General features: G+C 43.9%; 1 protein-coding gene across 10 annotated transcripts; it reads right to left on the bottom strand.

Moving 5' to 3' along the window:
* Positions 1 to 825: 825 nt before the first annotated feature.
* FKBP15 (FKBP prolyl isomerase 15) lies at positions 826 to 21,080 on the bottom strand. Of its 10 annotated transcripts, XM_015878617.1 has the most exons (31): positions 20,924 to 21,080; positions 20,206 to 20,315; positions 19,399 to 19,489; positions 18,730 to 18,799; positions 18,158 to 18,232; positions 17,041 to 17,139; positions 16,622 to 16,771; positions 16,340 to 16,408; positions 15,677 to 15,820; positions 15,091 to 15,236; positions 14,693 to 14,741; positions 13,965 to 14,084; positions 13,626 to 13,725; positions 12,816 to 12,919; positions 12,037 to 12,130; positions 11,776 to 11,885; positions 11,301 to 11,411; positions 11,058 to 11,152; positions 10,301 to 10,403; positions 8,605 to 8,637; positions 6,876 to 7,047; positions 6,247 to 6,383; positions 5,760 to 5,915; positions 5,028 to 5,180; positions 4,589 to 4,681; positions 4,197 to 4,307; positions 3,729 to 3,836; positions 3,153 to 3,536; positions 2,770 to 3,056; positions 2,573 to 2,663; positions 826 to 2,124 (listed from the first exon to the last, which is right to left on the bottom strand). In XM_015878617.1, exons 1-31 carry the CDS (start codon positions 20,974 to 20,976, stop codon positions 2,050 to 2,052), a joined length of 3,693 nt encoding a protein of 1,230 aa, XP_015734103.1. In that variant the 5' UTR covers positions 20,977 to 21,080; the 3' UTR covers positions 826 to 2,049. The 10 variants fall into 10 exon arrangements, with proteins under 10 accessions (XP_015734103.1, XP_015734098.1, XP_015734099.1 ...); XM_015878612.1 differs by having other exon boundaries at positions 2,770 to 3,536; XM_015878613.1 differs by having other exon boundaries at positions 2,770 to 3,536; positions 12,816 to 12,916.
* Positions 21,081 to 21,108: the final 28 nt, after the last annotated feature.

The raw sequence follows: 21,108 nt of genomic DNA, 5'->3' as shown, positions 1-21,108 counted from the left end.
AGGACGGGGGCTCTGCTTCACAGAGGATCAGCCCCACAGTGATGGGAGTCGTGGTGCACTCAGCCATGGCTATGCGGCACCAACATGGGCATCAGACTTACTAAAAATTAACAGATTCCAGTGCTTTCTTTGACCCCCTGGGACCTGGCTGTGCTCACGCTGCATTTATGACCTTCCCTGAGCCTCCAGCCATCCCAGCAGCAGGAGTCACAGCACCCTGGAAGATTCCTTGGGCTGCATCCATCTGGGATCCAGAAGGGCCATGGGCAGCAGGGGCTGCAGTGTGCTGAGGGTGATGGATGGGGAACTGCAGTACTTTGGTGCACTGCAGGGGTCAGAGATGGGCACCATCCATCCCACACAGCTGTGAGGACCAGAGGAGGGGGGATGGGAAAGGTTGGGGCTGTTTTTCTGGTGGTGAAATGTTGTTAAAAAGCAACTTTCTGTGCTTTCTCCCTGTGGTGCTCAGAGCAGAGTCATGGCTACAGCTCTGGCTGCAGGCACAGGGAAGGGGCAGCTGGGAAGGACATTAAAAATGTACATTGGTCCAGCATTGTCTCCAGTCATTTTTCCATGCACCTGAGACAGAGCTCTGCAGCAAAGGGGTTCAGGAGCACAAGGTGCCATCTGTCTCCCAGCAGCCAGCTCAGGGGCTGGGCACTGTAAGCAGTGGCACAGGGTGGGGGCGCTTACCTTCCCCTGGCACAGCCCATCATGTCCTCCTAGAAGCATTTCTAGATCCTTTGTTTCATTTCTTGAGTAAGAGGTAGCTCAGTTTTTAAGTGCACACAACTGGATTCTGGTAAAGCCACCAGAAGCAGAAAATACAGGTTTAATTGCACTTTATTTATCAAGAAATGAAATGCAAGTCCTTCAGGCTACCTGTATCGGGAAACAAGAAGTGGAATGTGTTAGTAGGAACCTGCACAGGGCACTGCTGCAGGGGGGAGGCCGGAGCCACAGCAGGGTTTGTGCACTCAGACCCACATGAGGACAGGATTTCCACACACCACCAATCTTCAGCACTGAGATATCACTCAGTTCTTTCATTTCTAGAGCAGCTGGTAGGAAACCCCAGCCATGCTGCCCCTGTGACAGCAGCACGGCCCCAGCAGCCACTTGGCTGCTCCACAGACTTTGGTCTCCTCCCCAGTTTCGAGCTGCATTTGGCCATTTGCCACACAGTGCTTTGGATGGGGCAGGGAGCTGACAGATGGCTGCACACAGACACTTCTATTCCCCCCCCAAAAAAGATGGCACAGGCCAAATTCAGTGGAAGCTAACTGTTGGTGGAGTTATACTCGTGGCTTCCATCTTACTAATGGAGCAGGGGTATGAGCGTTACTTGTTTTAACAACACTACATACTTTTCCTAAGTTGCTTTAAGTGCAGTGAGAAACAGAAGTGCCAAGAGAAATCCAACCAGTCTGCACAGCTGCCTCTCCTCATCACCCTCCTCCCTCTCTGCACTCAAGCCGAGCAGCTGAGCTGCACCCCCTGGCTCCCAGCAGAGCCCAGCTGAGGCTGCATTACAGCACACCTGGCCACCACTCCATCAACTCCTGCTGTGTTCATCACAGCAACAGAGAAAAAGGCACAGGAGAGAGGCTGGGCTGGCTGCAGCAGACAGAATTATTCCCAAAAGATCTTCACTTTTAGTCTGACTTCTACAAAAGTTGTTACCTACTGCAGGGTCCTGCCGGATTTGTTCTTCTGAAGCAATTTACGTAGTTCAAATTTGCATAAAGTTTCAGATTAATCAACCAATGGTTCACAGAAGGACAGTGATACAAACATGCAGTGAGAGCAGTTGGTTCCTTCAGCTCACCCCAACCTCTGTGCATGTCTGTCAGGTCAGAACAATGGGTCTGAGCACCCAAGAGTGCAAAGAGAGACTCCCACTCTCAGGCCCTGTCAGTCTGCAGTAGAAAAGCCTGAGGAGTCCTTGGCTGTTCACAGCTGTCCCACAGATGCAGCTCATTAAGTGCTAAGTGCGCAGGGAGTGGCCATGCCCACAGCAGGGGCCTCACAGGCTCAGCTGGCAGCTCTTCATCCCAGCCAGTCCAGATCATCATCCTCATCATCACCGAAGAGTGGAGCTGGAGGGGGGCGACCCTTCATGCTCTGGAAATCAAAGCAGAGGGAAACCTGTCAGCCTTACCAGCTTCCCAGTGTTCAGTAACTGCATACAGCTCTGGCTCAAATCTCCATCTGATTTTAGGAGATGATAAACAAGAAGCATCATTATTGATGTTTTTACGTTTATCATAGGGTGGCTTAATCTTCTAGGAGAGATGCTTACAGTTGAAGAGACAGGGGGGGAGTAGGAAAACAAACCCCCCTTTACTTCACTCACGACCTTTTCTTAATGCTGTGCAAGAAGGAGTTTGTTGTCACCATTTCAGCCTGTGCAACACCTCCAAGTGCAGTGAGAAACAAACCCAGAAGCTGAGTTTACACAGAAAATGTTTGGGAAGCTCCAAGTTCAGCCAGCAGGGGCCAGTCAGCCCCCACAGATCAACTGCAGGTCAGCACCTGAGTAAATTCAGTGAGAGTGGAAAGCAAGACGTACCACTTCCTCCTCATCCTCCTCTTCGGAGGGAACTCGAGGCTTTGGTGATTTAAGAGATGCTGTTTTGAAGAAATCGTCATCCTCAAAGAGGCTGGAAGATAAAAGAACAAGCAGTTCACTTGCAGGATACGGGCTCTTGGTTTCCTTTTATGTGTTTTATTAAGAATGATAAAGTCTCACCACCACTTACACTTTACCTTGAATCCTTTTGGCTAGGGCTGGAGCCCAGTTCCTGCTGCTGTGGGACTTCTCTGATGGTAGGTGAGCTCTTCTCTTCTGTTTTGGATTCTGAAGCAGGCTCCTGGTCAGAACCAGCTCCATCTGATGGGTCTGTGCAGTTTTCCCCCTCACTATTTAAGGGAGGGGGCTCTAAGCCTCCCACAAGCTCCTCTGCCTCCTGCTCTGCCGCTGGTTTGTCTGCAAGCACAGCCACATCCACTTCTTCTGGCTTCGTTTTTAGAATTGAAGGATCTGCAACTTCTGTCTGCAAAGACACTCCAAAGGGACTGCATTCAGTCTCTGCTTCCCTAACAGGGCCACTCTCCTGCTGCTGCTCAGTCAGAACAAAATCCTCATTTACCTTGGGAGCGGCCTGTTCTGCAAGCTCAGGCCCCTTATCAGCATTCAAGCAGCGCTCAGTTCCAGAAGAGAGAGATTCCTGTTGGACCTCCTCCTCTTCCAGTACTCCACCGCTCTGTGGTGCCTGCTCCTCCTCAGGCATTCTGCTCTCAGCAGCAGGAGGTGCAGATTCACCTTTGTGGCCAGACGATGTGGAGCCTGTGCTCACTTCACTGGGATCAACAGAGCACACAGCACCCCGGGCAGGGCTGTGCTGCGCGAGCTCTTCCTGGTCTGTCTTTGCTCCAGGCGATCCCTCTGGCCTCCCCTCTCCGGGTTCCTCCTCCTTTTCACTGTCATGCTCTGGTCTCTCCTGCTGCTTGCTGAGCAGCTGCAATGTTACAGTCTAAGAAATAGAGAGAATGTAGGTTACATCCTAGACAAACCATCTCAGATCTCTATGTTGTCCCACCACGAGGTTGCTTTGCTACCCACAGTAACATTTCTGCTTCACAGTTATTTTGTACTCCCTACATTGTTTCAGCACAAGCCTTTATCTCTCACATTTATTACTTTCTATCTCTTATTACTACTGTACCTTGATAGTGTTCATGACAACACCTAGAACCATCCTGCCACTGTATGTCTCTTCCAGCTCAAATTCACCCCGAAGACACTGAAATACCCCATTCATTATCTTCTTTACCTGGAAAACAGCAAGACGGGAAGCAGGCAACTCATTAACATCTGAAGCACATGACAAAAGATAAGGTACTTCCCTGGGCAAAGGAGCAATAAACTCAAACAAACACATGCTGACTCAAAGAACTTACTGCTTGTCAAATCAGGAATTCTGATAACAAAGTATGACACATCACATCGTTTTAATTCAGAACTATTATACACACCAAACCCACCCCTCCAAAACTGAGGAAGGCTGCACAGGTTTTAAGTCTAAGCTTCTTTTGCACCTCGACAGGTCCTGTTACCAAAACCATATTGCTTTCATAGAGAAAACAAATCCAAAGAAAAATGGTGAGGACAAATACTGGCTGTTCAAACTCACTTCTTCTGTGAAGTTCACAGGTGAAGATCTGTCCTGACTCTTCTCCAGCTTTTGGATACGTTCTTCATAGCGAGCCTTCAGTATCACTATTTCAGACTGCAAAGCTGAATACTGCCAAAGAGAAACTAAAAGTTACAACAGTTGTAGTACTATTTGTGGAACTATGTTTACAGTGCTGTTTTATGTTTTTAAGTGAAGGGCAAATTGTCAGTTGACAAGCAAGGCAGGGACCAGGCCTTATCACTCAGCCTGTTCTGGTTTGCTGGAAGCAACATGAGTCTTCCTTCCCTCTCACATTCCTGAACTCATGTTCTTGTTCTGTACACAGGTGGCCTCAGGCTAACCATTACTGCACTCCAGTTTGTATTCAGCTGCTACGTTATCCTCTTTACCTTCTCTTTGATAGGCTCCAGTTGTTCCAAATGTTGCTGAAGCTCGGACAATTTTTGTTCCTCTGCTTTTTTCAATTGTTTCAGAGCTACAAGCTGAAAGACAAGGACTAGAGCCCATCAGTTTACAGCCCTGTTCAATGTCATCCAGCTCAGAACTATTTCTGCTCAAAAACAGCCACTGAGATAGAGTCGTATAGAGATTGTGGCTGTTGCTTTAGCCTATACATCAGTTTGGCTCTAGCTCACCCAGGAGCTGCAACAGCAAGTTCACTAGCCCACAAAGCCAGTGTAAGAGATATACTCAGCATCTTGCAGAATAGGTCAAATTCCTCAGACAGCCAAGAGGTTAAAAGCCAAACCACCATCAGGGAGCAGAGGACTTGGTTACAGTCAACAATTATTTGGAATTATATTTCAGCAATGAGGAACAGTCCCTTACCTTCTCTTCCAGCTGCAACACCTGCTGCTGCAGGGAGTCTCTCTGCTCACACACCTCCTGGTACTGCCTAACATGCTGCTCCTTGGCAGAGGCCAGCGTCCGTTCACATTTGGCTTCCCACTGGGATTCCAGCTCTGCCTGGATGAGTGATAGCTGCCCACCAAGTAAGATAGATGGTTAGAAATAAACATGCACTCAATCTGAACCTGTGCAACAACTTGCAGAAAACCTGGGGCCCAGACAAATAGTGGAAAAGCAACACAACCTGCCCTAAGCTGAACTACCTACATGCAGATGGCAGCCATCATCAGCTCCTGCTCTCACCTCAGAGTTCAGTTCCAACCACAACCCCACAAATCAGCCCAGATTTCAAATCTCCTGGTATTTTTCCATAAAGGTGTTCGCTCATCAGCAGCCACATATCTATCTTTCAACTGGAAAATAAGTTCAAGCTAATGCCTCTCTTGTACCTTTATAACAGGCTAAGTGTGATACTGCATGCCAGTCTGCATCAAAACTCTACAGTACAAATCTTGGAGTCAAAAAGCAGTTACAAACACCAGCAGATATTTTAGGAAGACAAAGAAGTGAACTCTGTTAAAATTACCCCCTGAGCAAGTGGCCAATGTCTTCATTCTTTCATGACCCAAGCAGTTTTTAACAGCTATTTCTACCTGTGGGTCACTACAAGTTTTCTAGACACCAGCAGGAGAAGCTCCCACAACTCCTTACCTGCTCTGCTGCTGCCTGGTCAGTTGAAGTCCTTGCCTTTTTCAGCAACTGCCGAAGTTTGTCCAATTCCTGCTGATATGATCTGCGTATTTCTTCCATCTCTTCCTCTGCTTGAGCTCTCTCTGCGAGGGATTTCTTCTTCCGCTCAGCAAGATTCTGCAATACAGAACAGAACTTAAGCACAGGCCAGACTGCACTAAAGTAGCTTCTTCTTGCTAGAAGAGCTTACTTGATGATCCTATTTCAAAACAAAGTTGATTTATCTAGTAGTTAGGAAGGTTAGCATAGCACTGAGTAAGACTAGGAAAAAAAAAAAAATAAAAATCAAATGACATAAGCACAAGAGATGCACCAGCTTGGGAATCCTTTCCTGCAGACAGAGACAGGGTTCACTTAATCTGCATGCTTATAAGCAATGTCACTGAGGTAAATTTCCAGCAAACAGCTGAAATCCTGCATCTCTCTGCAATGCTAGCACCAAACGTACCTTTTCAAGAGTCTCCTTCTCTACCCTTAGGTCTGTTAGTTCTTCTTCCAGTGCTGAAATCTTCATGTCCAAGTGTTTACGGCTCTGCTTCTCAGCTTTGAATCTAGTTTGGGTGTCCTCAGAGGCTTCCTGGAGCTCTGCAGAAATACATTTTATTGTGGGTGTCAGCACAACATGATTCAAACTAAAGGCTGACAGAAAGAAGCAATGCTTTTTGCACAACCACATCAACATGGTTTGCATCTGCAATAGGAACACAAATATATCAAAGGCTGCTTCTGTGAAGTGGGAGAGTTTACAACATCAGTCTTGATCTAAACTTCTTAACCAATAGGAAATCTAGATCCTCAACAGTATGCTGGACAGTAAGACCAAGGGTTGGCTTCTACAGAAGGCACCCTTGTGACAGAGTGACTTTGCTCATCAGTTCAGCCCACTGTCCTATTAGCAGTGCCAAGGATGCATGTGTCCTTCAGACATAATGGCGTGTCTCTACCCTCTGATACCCCTGTGAGTGATACTAGGGAAAGCAGGAACAGATACCCCAGAACAAAGGAAAAAAATATGACTTACAGAAGAGGAAAAAGAATGACACAGAGGAGCTCTCAAGGAACAAGCTGAAGTTTTACCTGCTAACTGTGCTTGCATTTTGTTGAGCTGTGTCTCATGTCGCTCTGCCTCCTGCAGGGCAGCAGAGAGCTGTTTCCGCAGATCCATTTCCTTCTTCTGGTGTGCAGTCAGCTCCAGCTGCAGCTGGGAAACCTGTGCTGTGGCAGATGCCAACTCCTCTGCAACTTTGGCCTGTGGCACAAAACAACAGGGAAAAGGGGGAAGAAAAGAAATTGCAGGGTATGCAAACATGAGAAGTGCCAGAACTGTGCTCACAGGAAGAATGATAAGGCTGTGGAGACCTTGTCAGGGATCCAGCACCTAGCGGGCACCCCCTAATTGAAGAGTTACTAATCACCTTTTGCCATGTTACTGTCTCCACACCAACTGGAAAGGTGCACAAGGCCACCAGCAACCTCATTATATTGCTTAACTCAGCCAGTTTTGTTTTTCTTTCCCCTATATAGTTTAAACACATTTATAAGACTTGAACAGAGCTATCAGTACTGGTACTGAGTTTCCATGCTATGCCACTATCTACTCAAGTTAAAGCCTGGACTCTGAGACCTAATTGTTTTCAATAAGCTTACAAATCCCTGAAAAACCACACAGAAAATAGGCTTATTATAACAAAGAAAGCACATTCTCTCACAAGCATGTGGTGCAGCCACCTTGAGGCAGTTGCACAGCTAGGGCTGCCATTTTTGAGCACAGTTCTCAATGTAATTTGTTAACCTGTTTAGATTTAGCATTGCTCAAAGCCAGCAACTTGCATAAAACCTGGTTCTGAGACAGCTCATTAGACAACTTGCAAGCAACGCATTTGGAAAGGCTCAAGACACCAAGACAAAGACACAGAGTGTTTCCAATCTTGTTGCATAAGTCACAAGATTCAGAGGATCCTCTGGAGAGGCAGAACTACATCCATCAGAAAATCTCACTTGCTGCAAGGAACACCTAAACAGCTTGTACATCTCTGCTTGCATTTGGATTCCTAACAGGCTTTCACGTTGCTGTAAGTGGTAAGTCCTTCTGAAGCTCCTCTCAGTGTTATCTCCATGAAGGAAATAAAGACTGTGATCAGCACCTTCTGGCAGAGAAAAGCAGTGTGCAAAATCTTTCTAGTCATGGCAAGGATGATGCATGCTGACCTTTAGGGCTTGGATTCTACACCATGAGTTTTTAAGAACCACGTTGACTGAGACTGACTAAAACCAGATCTGTTTTCTTCTTATGCTTTCCATAAGCATCTCATTACTGTTCAGGATACAGACTCCAAGCAGGCTAAAAAGAACCCCATGGTATATCTAAAGGGTATATTTTAACGCTTCCTGTTATCTATGTGTGCCCTTAAGTAAAGTAAAAAGGAAATCCTAAGCCAGGAAATGCTATTAGACTGAAGACTCCACAGTGAGCATTTCATGACTGCACCAGCTCAGCGCCAGCCTCCAGGTACCAAGAATCTCACATGATTCATGCGTGATCTTACAATTATGTGATCACAGCTATTTCTCCTGTGAGGGAAATGAAATGAGCAGCAACGTGGTGAAGGTTGTTGAAAGGTCTCCCCAAGAAGGAGGCAGCCAGCAGCTACACTGCTATCAGTTATAAAGCCCCTTTCCAAGTGGAAGATCTGAGGCAGCTCTTTTCATGACAACCAACTCCTAACTACCTTCAAGAGGAAGCTGGACTAGCACCACGTAGGGCACAATTATCTATCATCTACAGTCAGCAGACACACTGCCTCACCTGGTCCCAGCCCCGATCCACTGGCAGCTTGTGCTAGGAAGAAAAAGCAGTGACAGGAAACAGGGAGAGTTAAGAACACAACTTGAAAGGCAGAATCATTCATCATCAGAACAGCTACTGCTTTATTATTGGAGCATGAGATATGCCAGAGAAACATTTAAATTATTCAAGAACTGTAAAAGTTTAGATGGAAGAAGGAGAGAAGTGAGTTATCAGGCTGGTCATCACCAGGTCCTACACATAACTATTGTTTCATTGCCATTATGAAATGGAAAACTTGATTGAAAGCTGTGATGTGCTCTGCCAGGGCCAAAGATCCATAATCCCAAAGCACCAAGTTACTAGCGTCTCTTCTCAGGGATCCTTGTCTACAGATTCCTGGTCTCTATCATAAAATAAAGGACAAAACTCAGTTTTTAAGAACAGATAAAACTGTTTTAAAATTCTCTTCCCTGGTTCTCTTACCAGAGCTATAAAGGGAAACAGCAGATTAGATAAAAGGAAGAGGAAGGAATGCCAGGCTTCAGATTGCAGACAATCCTCTATTGAAACTAGGGGAAAGCTTCTCTGATCTAGCCTGAAGCCTGTTTATGTAACAGCATGACTGCTCAATCAAGTGGAGTCCTGCTGCAGATGATGCCTGAAAACTCCCTTATATTTTCCTTGTACTTCCAGAAGATGCTCCCTCCCCCACGCAAACAGGATCTCACACTCAGCAACAGAAAGGAATTTATCTTCTCACCCTATTCCTGGTTAGATAGTTTTACAACTCTACTTATAGATATGTAGTCTGAACTCTCAGTGGAAAAATACACTCCTCCATCTGCTGATACCAGCACACATATCAGCCATATTACTTCATTCTTTACTCTACAGAAACACTTGTTAGCATGCTTTAGAGAGCAGCTACTTCCATCAAATTTTGGTGCACCAGTTCATGATTCTCATGCAGAGCAAATATTTATCTTATCACATTTGGATTGCAGAAATACACATTTAGCTGGGGAGAATGGTGCAAGAGAGAGCGCTGCAATTTAAGCTGACAGTGCTTAAGAAAGCATAGAAGACACCATGCAATTAGAGAGCTCAGAGCTGCCCTACCAGGGTTAGACTGACATGAGTGCACTTCACAGTATAAAAGCCAAGCATGACTGCATTTAACTGAACTGAAAGCTGCCTTCCAGTAGTCCTTCTCATAAAAGCACAACCCATTATCCTAGAAATAGCTCCCTTGACTGCTATTAAAAAAGGTGTTTAAAAAAAAAAAAAAAAGCAAACCAAGCATAAACAATGCAGAAGCTCTATAAGAAAAAGTTTCCTATCAGCTATGCTAAATCTTTATGACAATTAAAAAAGAGAAAAACTCTTCTGAAACTGTCAGCACAACTATGTGCATTTTCAGCCAGACCAGGCCCCATGAGGCACATAATACCTTAATGTGCTGGGCATGTACTTATGAAGTTAATGAAGTACTTCCCTGTTAAATTATGAGTATTCAAGCTGTGACAGCATAGCAATCAATTTATGAACTCTGTGCTGCTTTTATCTTGAAAGCCATGAAAACATTCACTTTTCTTTTTTCAAATCTTCTTTCAAAATATTGAAAACTACAGTTATCTTGTATGAGATCTGACTTAACCTGTCCTGGCTGGAGTCATAAGCCTAGGATTCTGCAGTGCTGTCAGCATGGTTTTACCTTCTCCTGTTCTGCATGCAACACTCTTGCCTGTGTGTTTTCATTTGTTGCTTGCAGTGAGTGGTTCCTCTGCTCCATTAACAGGTTACTTTGTTCAACGTATCTGTAAACAGGGGAAGATGGCACAAGCATTTATATACATATGCAAAAGGAGAAGGAAACATGAGACAGACAAGGCATTTCAAATCAGCTTTCATTGATAAGAAGTCCCAGACAGTTCTGTATCACATCCTGCACTAAAAAGTACCTTACCACCAAAGGGTGGAATGGGCACTCCTGGCCTTCAGCACAGATTACATCAGTTCAGACACGTGCTTTACCTCACTGCCACCAGTTTACGATTCCTATCACACAGTCAAGACTTTTGCTAGCAGAAACCAGTGATTGCCAGGCTATTTCCTCAACTATGGAACACAACACTGGATCTGGGAACACCACATCCTGTATAACTTCTTCCACCTCACAAAAAGGCCAGCAAAAGCAAAATAACCCCCAGAAGCAGAGGACGCATGCTCAAAGAAAGTAGCATGAGAACTTTTCTTTTACATATTCATGTTTACTGTAAGATCTCATTTGGAGATATACCCTGCAAAGACAGAAGGGGATTAAAAAACACCAATATTTTAGTTAAAAAAAATAATAAATTAATCAGAACTTCTCTCCATTATAGAGATAGGACACCTCCTAACTACATCTAAGCAAATGTAAGACAAAAACTCCTTGCAGGTGCAGGCATGGTATACCTTCCACTTCTTACCTCTGATTCCGCTCTATCAGCTCACTGATCTTTTCATTCTGCTCTTCAATTCGACTGCTCTTCTCAAATACCTCTTGTTTCAGCCTCTCATTCTCCTAAAGAATAAGTTCAGCATGAATATTCACCATACTCAGGTACTGCTGCAAGGAAGTTTAAGTATTTGTTCTGCAGAGATGACTTATAGCAGTGAGGTGTTTCACAGTTAGTTGCAGCTCACTGTCCAGTAAGGCTGGCTATGATCACCTGGATTATGCGCTGGATGTTGCTCATGATCATAGAGGCTTCCATAGTAACAGACGAGATACCAGGCAGTAGTGAGCTGTTCCCAGCATTTTGTTTCTTCAGCTCCTCCACCTGTAGAAACAAGCCAGATGAAATGAGTTCATGGATGTAGGTAGGTGTCAACCACCTGCCATTTCACAGAACCATTTCACTTTTCTGTCTCTAGGGTGCATCACCTAAAGTGCAATGAAACAACACAGCACTTCAGATTGTATTTAGGGAAGTAAGTAAAAACACCTTCCCCAAAGCTTGTACTAACTTTTTCCATAGTAGCTGAACTGCTACCATTTGAAGGTCTGACAAGATTGGATTATTGAAGTTAGGATATTATTTACAAACTTAACGCAGGTATTTACAAAGAGCCATCTCTACAGACTATACTTGGAGAGCAAACAGTAGTAGCTCTGTTATCAGTCCTGTCTATGTCACACATTACCTTGGCAGCAAGATGATCCATTTTATCTACTACTTTGCTAACAGCCAGTCGGATTTCAGTGTTATTTTGCCGAACTTCTGTCATCAAAAAGGAAGTAACGTCCCCAGGTGCTTGAATGGAAAGGAGAGAACAAAGAAGAACATTTGAAACAGCACAACATTACAGTCAGGGTAAATATGTGTATGTTACCACCACCACCCAAGGTGTCAGCTCACTGCAGGTATTAAAAGCTTCCATAAAGCATGTACTTCTGAAACATACCTTGGTAAGGTGCAGGATACATCTGTCCTACAGGCTGGAGCTGAGAAGCAGATGTAGCAGTTTGGGGATAAGCAAATGGCATGCCTGGATATGGCTTGCAGAACAAAATCGACATGTTAGATATTTTCTCCTCTTATACTAAAATGGTTTTAGACCCCAAAACAAAGATTATATTTGAAAAGAATGGAAACAAAAAACAGAGAGTAGAAAGTCAAAGAAACACAAACAACAGCTTTAGCTTTAGGAAAAACAGCACAGACATTTCTTTAAAGGCTAAAATATTTAAGTGTTTGAGTTACTACAGTGTAGTAAATGACCTTCTTCACTGAAGCTGAAGGACATGTGTTACCTTACATTCATGGAGGTAAAGATCAGCAAAAAGAAAGGCACTGCAAGCCTTCTAAAAGGATTTTTCTTTTGCTGGACGAAAAGTGACTCACAAACATGTGGGTCAGTGAACTCACCCAGGAAAACAGACCATGACCAAAAAAACCTAACCTAAAATGACTTAGTTTTCACCTGCCCTGCAAGTACGCGGTAATTTGTTTTATCCACCACAAAAGCTGATACTGAAAAAGGATGGTTAACTCTTAGTTCAATAAGTTCTTACTAATCAAAAACTAAGAAGCATGTTATTTAAACCTCAGAATGTCGAAGTCCTGGAAAGCAGCCTGTCAGCTTTATATGCTACTGGAGTCCTTGCTCTCAGCAACAGAGTGAACGAAGACTTCTGATTAAAAACAGAAGTTCTAATAATCTCCTTGATTTGAGTTTGGTACCTGAAAGCCCTGTGCTCCTCCAGGCAGAACTGAATGGGGCTGGATCGTCGCAGGTATTAAAGCAGCAGAAGATACTGGGGGTGCAGAACCAGACGCCTGAGCTACTGAAAGGGAACAAAGAAACCCAGCACATCAGAAAGCTGCTAAAGATATTTGAGCTTTTAAAGGCAAAAAAAACCCCGACAACAATAAACCCGCCTCATTGAAGACCAAAAATTTAACACAACCCTGTCTGTAGTCTTGTGAAAAATCAAATGCAGTCAAAGAATTGAGAGTAGGATCAAAGCATTACCCTTCATGGAAATTTCACTTCTAACCACAAATTCAATTTAGACAAACTCTGCCATTCAAACAAAGGTGCTTTGAATTAACAAACACACAGTGTTACCCAGATGGATTCTGAAGGCTGCTCGGCTGACACTCACTGGTCTATGATGGAAAAACAGGTCAGGTCTGCTCTTGAACTGCCAACCTTCTGATACCCTTTACTACCATTTCCAACCAACAGATTTTGCAAGCCACAGAAATCTCAGACATCTCAGCACGTTAAATGACAGGGTGAAAGGCCAACTCACTAATTATTTTGTGATAAAGCTGCTTTTCCTCAAGTAGCAATGTGTACACAAGATCATTTAAAAAAAACAAACAATGAATGAATTCTATCTACAGAGCTTTGGATCAGTACATCTTATCAGAGTTCATTAGATCCTACTTCAGTTTCTGAGAGCAATCTTCTACTCACACTGGTACTTGAAGGCCACAGCAAAGTGAAATTTCTCTGTTCCCAACACTGCCTCACCAGCATATTACCTTGTGGTGCCACTGTAGGCAGTACTGCATGAGCTGGCTGTGATGATCTCATGGAAGATGAAACCACTGGTTGTGCTGCCCCTCTCAGTGAATTTGGATCCTAAAAACATTTCTACATATTAAAATGAACATCCAAGAGCAGCTTAACATTTTGAACTAAGTCTATTTGACACTAGCTGTTACCCTATTAATGCATTTAAACTACTCAGGAATACTGAAATTATTGAAATTTTTTTGCCACAGAAACAACGTGCATTCCCTGGAGAGCTATTACTATGAACTCTAAGCAAATCACACAGAAAGCATTGAAACAAAATCTCACATAAGTCATTAACATACCTCTATTTCTGAGTCACTGGAGTCAAGCTGACTACCTGCTGTCCCAGCAAGGAAAGGCAGCATGGGTTGACCCATTTTAGCCATTCGAGAAATTAGCTTTGCCTTTGCAACGTCTGGATTCTGAAAGAAAACACTTGAAGTTATTCTTCCTCTGTCACACAGAAGTCTAACCCTGACAAAGGCCCAACTCACTGCCTCACCACTTAAAGCTCACCTACATAAGCTCGCTTCTTTTAACTTTTCAGTGACTGAATAACTAACTTTCAAGACAAAATGATGAATGTATTCACCTGTCTTATTTTCTGTACTCTCCCGCTGGGCTCACACTGCTATCATTACACGGAAAACTGGCACAAAGCACAGCAGTAAAAAAAGTGATGTGGAACACATCTTGATCTCATGTAGAATGTCCCAGTTACTCTTTGCTATCCATTTCAAATTTGTCCATTTATATGAGAAGACAATTAGCTTTACGAGAACGCACATGAGCAAAGTAACTTGGCATTCAAAAGCAGGAACCAGAACTCAGAACTGGGACTGCAGTTCCTCATGTCTTGCTATCTTGTTCACAAACAAGGTCCTGATCTGTTGTTAATAAGGTGAGTATTTGCAAGTATCCTGCATGATGTTCGCTTGATCTTCAGCAATACTTAATATAAAGGTGAAAACCACCAAGTTTCCCTACATAAGGCTTCAAATTAGTTAGGAAATGAAGCAACAGCACTTACCGCTAACTGTTCACTGATCGAGTTTGACTTGGCCCGAACAGCTGGCTCCCTGAAAAGCCAAACAGATGTGTCAATAACAGCAGTAAATCAAAATGAAATTCAGGATCTAAAATTGTGCTTTTCTGAGAAAGCTGTTGTAGCAGAACCCATACAGCTTAACAACACTAGATCTCAGAAACACTGTAGAGCAAAGATATCTTTCATGGGTGCTCATCTCAGCATTCAAGAAGAAACCTTTCTGCAACATTCACCTACATTCCCACACACTGATGGCACAACACTGGCACACAGAGGATGCACATTTGCCAAGTGATGTGTTAGCACAACACTGTCCTAGATGTTTATCAGCATTAACACATTGCAATGCATCAAGTTGTTTTAACAATGCTTCTGCTTACCCGGGCTTTGGAGGTATTGTGGATGGAGGCAATAAAACAGGGTCTGCAGAGAAGCCATCTGAATTAGGTATTGGTGAAGGTGCAAGAGAATCCCTTGAACTAACACTCTGTCCATCTGAGCCAGAGCCTTCCTTCACTAGCTTCACCTTAAGAAACATATAAATAAAATATTATTCCGAGCTCCCAGAAAGGATTTTTTATCAACTTACTCACTTCTGATGACTACTCCTTTGCCAAGTTTATTCAATTCGAGTAAGAACATGTATGACTTGGAACATACAAGAGAACATTCCATCATTTGGAACTGCAGAAGCAGAGTCTTTACAGCCTGTTAGTCCTCACTATTTGGAGTTGTAATAGCTCACAGGTAAGACAGTAAGGAGATCCCAAAGCAGCTGGAACAGACACGGCTCAGTAAACAGCCTATGGATTGCTTTATTTTAAAGGAAACGCACCTTCCTGAGGCATTTTGTTCATTACTGTTTCTGAGCTGCATTTCTCAAGCAAACAGCAAATTTCTGCAGACAGACTGCACCATCCAACAACAATGCAGATGCAAGATAAATACTTGGGAGAAGACACTCACCCGCCTAACCTCCACCTCAAAAACTAAAGTAGAGTCTGGAGGGACACGGCCAGCCACTCCCTGAGTCCCATAGGCCAAGGCTGGAGGAATAATGAGATAGCGTCGTCCTCCTTTCTTCATCCCCATCATTCCTTCTTCCCAGCCCTTTGGCATTCAGGTGCCAGAAGAGAAAGCAAACAGCCCGATTACTGACATTACAGTTTCTTTTAACTACACACCGATCAAGACTGCTCCAGGCACCATTTACAGAAAGTTCCAAAGCACAGAGAGCTTCTTGCTCAATTTTAATGTGCAATATTAAAGACGTATCTTACATCAATTCAATGGCCTTTATAAAATGACAGCATTAACTGAAGAATAAAGATGCAAATCTGAATTTCCTTGTTTGGTGTCAAGAAGCCCTGTTTCTAAGTAATGGATTATGTCACTTCCAGAATAGGGAGCTTCCTACTTTCAAAATAGGACAACTTTCCACTCTTATTTTGAAGGAGACTTCGACATACTACATAAATTAAGGAAACAGACATTCGTTGAATGAGCCACCAGCATTTCCGATTAAATGAAACATATAAGAAAGAGTGTGTACGAGTCCTGAACAAAGTCTTCAGTAACAGAAAGATTCAAGACAATAGTTCTATTACAGTGAAACACTAGAAGTTCTACCTTGATGACCTTTCCAGACCCCAGCTTTAGGCGCAACAACTTGTCCTTGTTGATGTTCGAGTCAAACACCTGGTCAGTCAAAGAGCAAGAATACAAAATCACATTGACTTCTCAACTGTTTCAAGATTCTCAACACTGCTTTACAAATTTCATAAACTCCCACAGCCTCTTACATACTATTTCACTTCCTGTTTCCCTATGCTATGCACTATGCTAGAAGTGGCAGGTTTCTCCCAGGGACTCTCAAATCCATACATTAGTAGGTGGTAGAAATGTCTTTACCTGCCCAAGCCCATTGTTCTGGAACAGCCAGCCTGTGTAGGCAACCTCCAGAGAGTCCCCTCCTTCAACTCCCTGCCCTTCTCCAAGAAAGAGATCCTGGTAGAGGACTGAATCAAGCACTGGGGAGCTGTTGTATTTGGCGATACACACCTGCAAAAAGAAAGACACATCAGCATCTTGACCATTAAGTCGTGGCATCACGACTGCTTTACACATCTGATGCATTTCTTACTGCACTGATTAAGCACCGCTTATGGATGTGCTCAGGAGGCATCCCATGTGTCCCTGAGCTGAACTTTGCACTACCAGAACTTCAACTGAAAAGATTTTTTCACCTTCCAAAAACAAAGAGATGCATCATAATCTGCCTGCTGTTTAAACAAGTAGCAAGTGATATCCTGCACAGAGTAAGTAGCTACCTGCTTACTGAAATCCATCGCTGCCTTTTCTGATTCAAACATGATTGACCAGTTTTGTCTTTGATCATCATAGAACGTGCTGTAATTGTTGGACTGAACCTGTGGGAAAGGAAATCAGCTCAATGTTATATGCTAAAAAGATGCATTCAATTAACATGGAAATAATTAAAAAACACTATATCTGACAGAAACTTTAAATATGAGCTACTGAAACTAAATAGAGGTAGAGAAAGAATCCTGCCACATTACCACCCAATTTCAGAATGAAGAAACTGGCCCTTATTACTGAGCTCATCATCATGGGAGAAATGTTTCAAAGACTCAGTACTTCATAGATGCTGCAGCTTTATTAAGATGGTTCTTTGAAGCTACATTCTGTTATAATGAGATTTTCCAGTTGTAAGTCTGATTACAGTAGGACTTCCACATGCAACCAGAGTCACTCAGTACTTAATACTAAATAAAACGTTAACTACATAGCTACATAACCCTTTAATCTTACAAAACATAGAACTAGACAGCAAGCTAGGATCCTAATCAGACATTAGGATTGGAATTCTATTATTTCAGAGTCATCAACCAAGAAATTCCACATCTCCATAATAACAAGCTAACAGCAAATCACAACACCCATCTTCTGTAAAATCAGCAGAAAACAGCTTCCTGAGAGATCCCATTTTAGGGCTTACAATGTTTTAAGTGGCTCTTATCACAAAAATGCTGAGTATCAAGACTCAAGACTTAGAGCGGAAATACTTCCTTGCCATCACTTCCATCTGCTGGCTCATTTGTATTTTCTGAGACACTTAACCACAGATGATTAGCAGGGGGAATTCTGTTACTACATTTTAGGATTGCAAATCTCAAGAACATCTGTAATGCAGAGGTAAAAATACACCTCCTACAGGTGTAATTCATTATTAAACCTACTGATTTCATAGGGCTCTGCAATAGGTAGATTTAACAGTTTCTTGTGCAACAACTAGGAGAACAGCACTCCTTGTCAGTGCGCCATCTCTTGCTACATCAAAGGCTATAGTCTAATAAAACTTCACAACAAACAGGGGTTCATTCCAAACATTGCAGTGTACCGGATGCTTTTCTAATCCAGTCTTACCGTGAGTACAAAGCCTGGGTGGATCCTTGCAGATGTGATCTGTTGCTGTTGACTGATGTAAAGGAGAATCCTGTACTGGATTCCGTAAAGAATTGTGCAGGGGAAAAGAAAAAAAGACAACAACAAACCAACAGAAACTGAAAACGTTTTCAATTAGAGTGTGCTTCATTCTGAGCCTAACACTGCAGTATTACTGAACACACCTGGCAGCATCATTTTTCACAGGAAAAATACTTAACATAATTTTCTAACAGCTACAACGGACACTTGAAAACATACAAGCAGACAAAGTGGTTCAGTGATAAATATTGCACAGTAAGCAATAAGTTCTTCTTATCAAAGCGTAGGTAACTTAGTGAGACAATATCAATCATGGGATAGGAAATGCACCACAACCAACCACACGAACAGATCAGAGCATGTAAGGTATCCTTCAAATATATCACTTTACTGGACTAACTAAGAAGACCTTCAACATGCAGAGCAAAGGCATCCCCAGTGAGCTCAGAGAAACACTGCTTCATACCAGCATATCTTCGGCATGAAAAATATCACAGTGAAGTGTTTCTCACCTCTTTAGTAGCATGGCTCCCCACTACAGCTGCTCCATACTTGCCTTGCTTCAAATACTGCCCATTTGTACTGCAAGAGAAGTGAAACACTCAGCTGTGGAACTGTCCCTGCCTCAGATATTTCCCTCTGCTGTTGCTTTTCCTCTTTAGAGTTCAGGTCCTTTTCTTCATGACCAAAAGCCTGGGAGCACTTCCGAGCTTAAAGAAATTACAACTTTGTTGCTTACCCACATATAACAGGAGCATACATTGTGAAGTTTGAGATGGAAATTGCAGAGATGCAAGGCAAGCAAGTCTTCACAGGACAGCTGCAGTAAACATACAGTTACACTGCAGTCATTCTACACTCATGCCTCAGTTTTCCACAAATGAAGATGAGACATAAGCTTCTGACAGAGCTGGTCAGAAACTGTGCAGATGTCAGGTCAGCACAATAGCACGCAGTTCCCTGCAACGCACAAACTGAGAACTTGCTGTTTACTTGGCAACTGTGCAGCCCTGAACTGAGCCCTTTTTTCTGAGCAGAACCTTGCATTGACTCGCACCATGCAGACACGCCTTATAAGATTCCTCTTCCTGCTTATCCAAAAATATCTGCCCTAATACCTGTCACGGGCCCCAGAGTCATGGACTCTAAAATACAATGAAGAAAACTACTGTTGTACTTACTATCGATAAGCATGAACTGCAGTGGCCACGAAGACTGATGGTGTTCCTGAAGGTGCTGGGGCTGCGGGTGCCTTCTGGGCTGCCTGACCTGCTGGAGGGCAGAAAGCAGCATTCGGTGACACAGAACTGCCACATCTGCTGGCCAGTGACAAGGTCATGATACATCCCTCCCCCAGAACAAAATAACTTCAGTGACTGAAGAAACTGGAACTGTTTGGTCTGGCGAAAAAGAGGCTGAAGGGAGACCTATTTGCTCTCTTCCAATATCTGAAAGGCGCTTACAGATAGAGTGGGGTTGGGCTCTTCTCACTGCTGACAGGTGACACAATGAGGGGAAATGGCCAGTGTACGTTGTGCCAGGGTAAGTTTAGGTTGGATATCAGGAAAAACATCTTTACAGAAAGAATTGTTAAGCAGTGGAATAGGCTCCTCAGAGAGATGGTCAAGTCACTGCCACTAAATATGTTTAAAAGCCATTTGGATGTGGTGCTCAGGGACATGATTTAGCATAGGGTTGTTAGAGTTCGGGTAGTATGGTTGGGTTGTGGTTGGTCTTGATGATCTTTAAGGTCTTTTCCAACCTGAGCAATTCTACGATTCTAACTCCAGAAAAGGATTAAAGAAGAGAGTAATATTCCAAAGTCCCTACAGACAGGCAGAATAACCCAGAGAGCACTAGAGGAAGATAACATCAGCAAAGAAAAGCTAAGTGAATATTTGCACTGTTGCTCCTCACAAAAGCCCTCACGGAGCCAGGAGAGCTGCTCCAAGGCTCCTCCTGCCACGTGATCAACTTCAGTCACTTACCAGCTGCTGCCTGACCCTTCTTGGGCTGCTTTGGGGCAGTGTATTGAAAGAATTCATTTCCCTGGCTTGAGACTGTCTGATCCAATCCAAAGAGAGACGCCAACCTGGCACTGGAAAGAAAAGTGAAGAAACTTGCTTTATTTAACAGACTTCATTGATGAATGATTGAGAGTCACCCCACACAGAGTTTGCTATCATTTCAGACATAAAGCGATGCGTGTTAAGCAGCTCTGTACTAATTAGACACCCAGCTTTGGAAAAGCAGAACTTGCAGACAAAGAGATGAGCAACACAGAGTTTCATTTCCTCAAAAGTGACTGTATGGAACAAAAAAAAAGGCCTGGAGCAAAACCAAAGGGGAAGTTACTTTAAAGCAATGAATAAACCACCCTCCAATTAACCACTGCACTTGTGACAGCAGAGAAGCCATCATTTAGCACTATGCTTCTTTAAATAACTCAAGGAAACAAGGGCTTCCATCGGAACATAAACACGGCGAGGCAGGAACAGCACTGACAGCGGTTACACAACGAAGGAACAACAAACACCATTAAAGCGCTGAGCTCAGCGGCCCCGCTCTAAGGCCTGTCTGCTGCCGGCCCCAAATGGGAGCCCACACAGAGCACCGACCCTCACAACCCAGCCCACGGGACGGCAGCCGGCTCCGGCCTGTCCAGCTGCCGTGCTCTCAGACCGGGGACACCCGCTGGCCACTCACCCGGTGGCGGGGGCCAGAAAATCGGCGTCATCCTCCTCCGCCGCTCCGAACATACCGGCCGCCCCACAGCCCCGCGCTGTCGTAAACGCTTCAGCCCACAGCGGCGCGCTTTGCGGCAGTGCGAACACGGCGGGAGGAAGAGAGGCAAGGAGGCGGGGCTTAGATGGCACTTCCGGGGCGGGGAT

The sequence above is a fragment of the Coturnix japonica genome, chromosome 17 (assembly GCF_001577835.2).
Source record: "Coturnix japonica isolate 7356 chromosome 17, Coturnix japonica 2.1, whole genome shotgun sequence".
In the NCBI taxonomy this organism is placed as follows: Eukaryota; Metazoa; Chordata; class Aves; order Galliformes; family Phasianidae; genus Coturnix; species Coturnix japonica.
Note: the sequence above shows the minus strand (reverse complement) of the source record. Positions and strands in the feature narration are given on the sequence as shown.

What these genes read in the sequence shown, in the direction of transcription:
- FKBP15 (XM_015878612.1), bottom strand. Translation starts at nt 20,976, where the DNA reads ATGTTCGGAGCGGCGGAGGAGGATGACGCCGATTTTCTGGCCCCCGCC. An exon ending in GCAGTTCATGCTTATCGATA is followed by an intron (nt 18,800 to 19,398) that starts GTAAGTACAACA and finishes CTTCTCTTGCAG; the next exon opens with TACAAATGGGCAGTATTTGA. An exon ending in TGGAGCCTATCAAAGAGAAG is followed by an intron (nt 4,308 to 4,588) that starts GTAAAGAGGATA and finishes TCTCTTTGGCAG; the next exon opens with TATTCAGCTTTGCAGTCTGA.